This window comes from Emydura macquarii, unplaced genomic scaffold (genome assembly GCF_026122565.2).
Source record: "Emydura macquarii macquarii isolate MOO-44397 ecotype Brisbane River unplaced genomic scaffold, CSIRO-AGI_Emac_v2 contig_554, whole genome shotgun sequence".
Classification (NCBI taxonomy): domain Eukaryota; kingdom Metazoa; phylum Chordata; order Testudines; family Chelidae; genus Emydura; species Emydura macquarii.
Window position 1 is genome coordinate 10850372 of NW_027130691.1, and position 6000 is coordinate 10856371.

The 6000-nt window shown below is 40.1% G+C and overlaps 1 protein-coding gene across 2 annotated transcripts in view; it reads right to left on the reverse strand.

Moving 5' to 3' along the window:
* The window catches only part of RIMBP2 (RIMS binding protein 2), a 271038-nt gene extending 269492 nt beyond the window's left edge, over window positions 1-1546 (reverse strand). For both annotated transcript variants that reach the window (XM_067539753.1, XM_067539754.1), the window contains exon 1: window positions 1392-1546. In XM_067539753.1, coding sequence (XP_067395854.1) covers window positions 1392-1523 — 132 coding nt within the window. In that variant the 5' untranslated portion in view covers window positions 1524-1546. The remainder of the gene's footprint in view (window positions 1-1391) is intronic.
* Between the last annotated feature and the right edge of the window lie 4454 nt (window positions 1547-6000).

Sequence of the window (6000 nt, forward strand, 5' to 3'; positions counted from 1 at the left end):
TACCGTATTACAAACAAACAAACAACAGCCTTGCAAAATTTTACCTGTCCTCTCACATGACGGAATAATATTTTATTTGGGGCAAGTAAAATCTTAAGCATTTGCATTATAATCAGTATTTTGGAGATTGTGTGCCTGAGGCAGTAAATTATAGTAGTAATTTTGTAAGGCAGACTTTGACAGCTATTACACTCCAGTCTTACCGTCAACTTTCTTCCTGAACATTAATACACAAAGTGGTATGCAGTTTCTCTTGAACTGGGGAGTTGTGTAACAGTATTTGCTGGTGTGATGTGTATACAGGGAAAAGAATGATAGGATTACACTGGAACAGCAAGTGCTGTACTGGCACAAAACAATACAGTCCCTATCCCCTGCAATTTACAATTTTAGACTGACAGAGAACAGAAATATTGGATACGTGCATTGAATGTCGGACCTTTGAGTGGTGCAGGTTTTATTTTTCAGGTATATTATTCTTGGTCCTCCCACCTCTACACTGTACTCAGGACTTGTTTGTTACCCACTTCTGCAAAATCTAACGCTATTCTCCCCAAGAGCCCTTCTCCATTCCCCAAGTTTTGTCCCTTCACTACAGTGTGAAGTCTTCAATCACTGTGCTATCTGACTATATTGGATTGTAAACCCCTCAAGCACATTTATGGTCTTATTTAGCTGTAAAGTACCAAGCCTGCATATGGTGCTAAATAATACATGGTAATAAAACTGTGCATCCTGGCAGTCCATAAGATATGAAGTGAGCCAGCTTGTCCAGCAACGAACCCCACCTCCCAACTTTCAGCCAGCATGTTTTGCTTCCCCAAGGTGTCGTTCTTGAAGTGCAAGGTGCAGTTTTGATAAGAAACTAAAATGAAATGAAATTTAAAAGTTTTTGGGTAAACACTTTCCTCTGTCTGCCTGACTGAGTCTTCAGTCCCAGGCCACGATCTCATGCACGGAGCACTAGACGGGCAGTCAGGAGACCTGGTTTCAATAACCAGCTCTACCACTGACCTGCTTTGTGGGCTAGTCACTTCACTTTTCTATGTCTTCTTTTCCCCTGGCCTTAACTGTCCTGTTTATTTAGATTGTAAGATCTTTGGGGCAGAGTCTGTTTATCACTATGCATTTGTATAGCACCTAGCACAATGGGGCCTCTACACATTACTGTATTATAAACAACTTTCTAAGCTGAAAGCTAACTCCCTGCCTATTATTAATAAGATGGGGCCTGTGCACTCTCATATGACTTAGCATGATTAAGCATCAAAATAAGACAAAATATATTTAACTCTGAGCAAAAATTAACAGAATACATTCTTCCTGCTTCATTTTAGTGTCACTGTGAACAAGACCTTTTCAGTTCACAACAGAGATAGATTTATATTTACCCTCAGGCACCCTAGTCGGTTTTTCAGCTCTTCGCACTCCACTTGCAGTAGTTTGATCTCCAGATCTTTGATACCATGAGACTGATGGTTAGTATTTGGTTTTTGCAGGGTCTTCACATTCATTGAGTGCATTTTATGCTTTAATGGAAACCTTTTGGTAGTAGTTCTTGTGGTGGTGGCAGTGGTGGTGATGGATGATGAAGAAGAAGCTGAAGGACTTCTGTCCTGGTAAAAAGGAAGAGACACTGCATGTCACAACTATGCCAGTTCGCACGCTTTTTGCTGTAGGTGTGTCTGGGAAGAGAGTGTGGTTTGATTTCATTAACAGTGGGAAAAGCATATTTTATTCCTCTCTCCATTAACTTCGAGGGCCGTTGGATCAAAACCATATTAAGCAAATACCTGGATTTTTAAAAATTATTTTAAAATAATTAAATCATATTTTTAAAATTAATACATTTTAAAAAATTATTCACAAGCCCCCTCGCTCCCCCTCAAAAAACCAAACCTTTCGTTTAACATTAGCTAAGGTTTCTCTCATCAGTAAACTAAACCATAAAAAAAAAATCAGGACATACACAGATAAGTAAAATAAGCAATAAAGTCAAGTGCACTCAAGCTAGAAAGTGCCAGAAAGAATGTTGCCTGTGGAACCTTGATCCGGACCCCTTGTGTATGTACATTATGATACAGCCTTTTATATGCAGAAGTGATTACCAGTGAAAAGTTTGGTGTAAGTTATTTACCTAGTGTCACGCTGGCTAGATGGGGGGGAGAGGGGGCATTAATTATGTTGTTTAACATCAATATGTCAAAATCATAGTAATTCATGTGAGATATGCCATGTCAGGTACTGTTAGAAAGGCTATAATGTGCTAAGTAAGATGATAATGTTTATGTTCATGTGTTATATGTGTAATGGAAGTTATGGATACGTTTGATATATCTGTATTTCAAATTGTGCTGTGTCTGGGCAACACCCCAGACAGGATGGCTGAAGCACTAGCCTGCTTAATGGCCCATTAAGAAATTCACAGGTAAAAGGGGCGCAGGGGGAGAAGCCAGGGATATACCTGATGAGTCACCAGGACTTACTCAGGTGACTCTGGACTCCATTTTGGTTCCTGTAAAATTCCACAAGCAGCATGGCAATGACCAAAAGACATAAAAGGCAGCTGCCCGAGATCCATTTTGTCTTTAGTCTGTCTTCTGTCTTCACCTACCTCTGGATCAACTCATCTGCAACTCAACTGAACTTAAGCTGTGAAACAAAGGACTGAGACCCATCCAGGTACTGGATGTATACCAGAGGGACTATACAAGCCTGCTAAATCCACAATTCTCCTAGAAACCTGATGTATATGGACTTTCAAATCATTTGTATGTATCTGATTGCTTTAATCCTTTAACACTTCTCTTATTGTTTGTTCCTTTCTTTTTATAATAAACCTTTAGTTTTAGTTACTAAAGGATTGGCTGGCAGCGTGGTATTTTGGGTAAGATCCAAACATATTGATCTGGTACTGTGGCTGACTCTCTGGGGTCAGGAGAAACCTTTTTGGTAAAGAGCATAGAGTTTTAAATAACTGGTCTCTTTACTGGACCTAGTGGCTGATTGGGAACCGGAGACTGAAATGCAATGATTGGGGGCTGTGTATATTTTTATTTTGGCTTCTTGATAACCAGTGTGGGGAATCAGAAGCACTGTTTGTGGCTGGTTGGGAAGTCTGACATCAGTGTCACCCACCAGTGCTGGGAGAATCAGCTCTCCTTTTACAGCCTGCCCTAACCTTGGCATTTTCAGGTGGCTTCCCTGGGCATGGACAGGTCACACCTAGCATCACATAGGAATTTGGTGGCAGAAGCAAGGATAATATCTAAGTCTCCAGGGTGGCATTCAGCTGCCCTAACCATAAGGCCATCCTTTCTTTTCCTGTAATCACTGCACACCTTCCAACTCTCAACAAATATGACAGGGGTTCTACAGTTAACAGACTCCACTACACAACCCTGATTCATCCCCAGAGCAGATCCGTCCCAGGCACTGAATGAAGCAGGGATCCTGTGTACAGAACAAATACTGGATTCTGTAATTAATGGCTGTATCATAATGTATATACATGAGGGGCCGGATTAAGATTCCACCGTCTTTTAATTCTTAACTGTGTATTTTCTATCTTTTCGTGGTTTAGTTTATTGATGAGAGCAAGCTTAACTAATGTTAAATGAAATTTGTGAATTTCCTTAGTGTTTTAATAGAAGGAAAACCTTTCATATATGTGCTATTTACATAATAAAGCACTTCCACATTTGTTATCATCATTGTATATTTTATTGCCACTGTTACCTTTGTGAAGCTTCATATTTCACTGCTCAGTGCCATGTTGATTAATACACTGAAACTAATTAAACTATTAAAAAACACCATCCTTTTTAATGCAACTTCAGTTTTATTGCAACTTCTAAAACTGACATTTTTTAAAACTGTAGCAGAAAAATGAGTAGGGACTTATATCTATAATTCAACCCCGACCTCTTTTTAAAAAAAGATAAATATTCAGAAAGTAGTAGCCCACAGTTTATATAAAAAGCATATTAACATTATACACAAAAAACTGTAATTTTGTATCTTATTTTCATTACTCCTTTTTTGAGAAAAGTAACAAACAATTACTCTTTGAAAAGAAAGAGTACAAACCCAAAGGAGTACAGCAGGAGCTCATCAAAACCCAGTCTGCTTTCATTACAGTTCCTCTTGGGACCTGTCTTTGTAATAATATTCTCGTCCTCTGAGGTTAGTCAAAGGCTGTCATGGCCATGACAATCAGCGCTATAGTGACTCTCCCCAAATATGTAAATAAAGTGGAGGGATTGAGTGATGAGTGACCTATTACCTCTGGTGTCGCAATGTTACAGCTCTGGGAGCACTGAACAGAACATTGTGAACCTCTTGTGGAGGTGGAATAATTATGCCAACAGGAGAGAGCTCTCCCATCAGCATAGATTGTCTTCACCAGATGCAATGCAGCTGCGCCAATGTAGTGCTTCTAGTGTAGATTAGCCCTGGGATTAGGAGATATTGGGATGGGCAACAATGTGTATAGTGGGGGAGGCAAATGGAGGCCAGGAGGGGAAGGAGACAGACAGATCAGACAAGGAACCTGTGAGGAAATTAAGAATTCTCTTTGCACAGTAGGCTTTCAACAGCATGCAGTAAAGGCATGGGGCCACACATTGAATAATGAGGATAGAACAAAATACTGAATTGCTGCTAATTCAGTGAACATTGTTCATCTTGCGCACTGAATGAGGCACAAGTCCTGTGGAGAAAATAGTATGTGATCATTTAATTAAAGATTATTATAACATGCTGCACAAGGTTGCACAGACATCCTTAATTCTGACATTTACTAACTGTTGAGTGCTTGACTTTGCAACCTTAATGTTCTTTTAAACATAATTCGGGCTGGTCTACACTTACCTGGAGATTCGGCGGCAGTTGACAGGAGTTATGCAAACTATGCAGAGTAGCTTGCGTAATTCACGTCGACTGCTGTGCTTCCCTTCTGCACGCTGCATCGACGCAGCACTATGCTACTTGAGGGGGTGGATTAACAGCGTCGACTTCCTGATGGATTGAGCGGGTCTACACTGACCGCTCAATCGATCCAGAAAGATCGATCTGGCGGTGGCAAATTTGCCGCCGTCAGTATAGACTCAGCCTTCGTGTGTAACATGTATCTATAAGGAGAACATTTAAAGCACAATCCTGTTCCCATTGAAAACAAAAAAATGGTGAAGTGATGTGATTTTTTTAAACCCTATTTTTTATTCAGGATCCTGTTAAGAAGGCTGTACATACATCATAAGAGAGAGAGAGGATTTTGCATAACCTTATTTGTATTTGCAGCACTGAGAATAATCCGGGTTTTTGTGTGGCGGTGATTTGTGGGTGTTATATATCACTTAGCCACAACATTAAATTCCCTTAAAAAACCAGTAGGGTAACATTTATTTCTGGGATATAGAGGTTCCCTATGTTTTAAACCCAACTAATTCCAATAGTTGCATTATTTGTTAGTGTCTATAATCTTTTTACAGCTGTTCATGACATTTAACTTAGCCTGTCCCAGAGTAGCAGCCTGATCTTGCAACCTCTACTGATGTGAGTGAATTCATTTAAAAAAACAAAACTATGTCAGAAATGCATTTGCATCTTCTGTCTTCATTCACTCAAGATTGTCATTGAAACGAATGGGAACTTTGACCAGGCAAGGTGTGCAGGATTTGTATCTGTGACTTTATATAAGAGACGATCCTGGTGAAAGAGTATTCTCTCCAGAAACCTGGCTTGCTGCTGCTAGGATTACCGCAGCACAAACTGTTATGAAGTACTCTGCACCTGCACACCAAGGCTGGAGTCACTGAAACAGGAATACAAATGAGAGCACTAGCATTGAGTGGATTAAGTACTTTGTTCCAGCGCTTCCTGTCATCATTTTCAGCTCTCTACTCTGAAAGTGCAACCTGCAAACTGAAGCTCCAATCTTGCGGTTGGATCCACAGAGGTGCACAGAGATTTGTCATCATCAAACTCCAGATGCTGAAG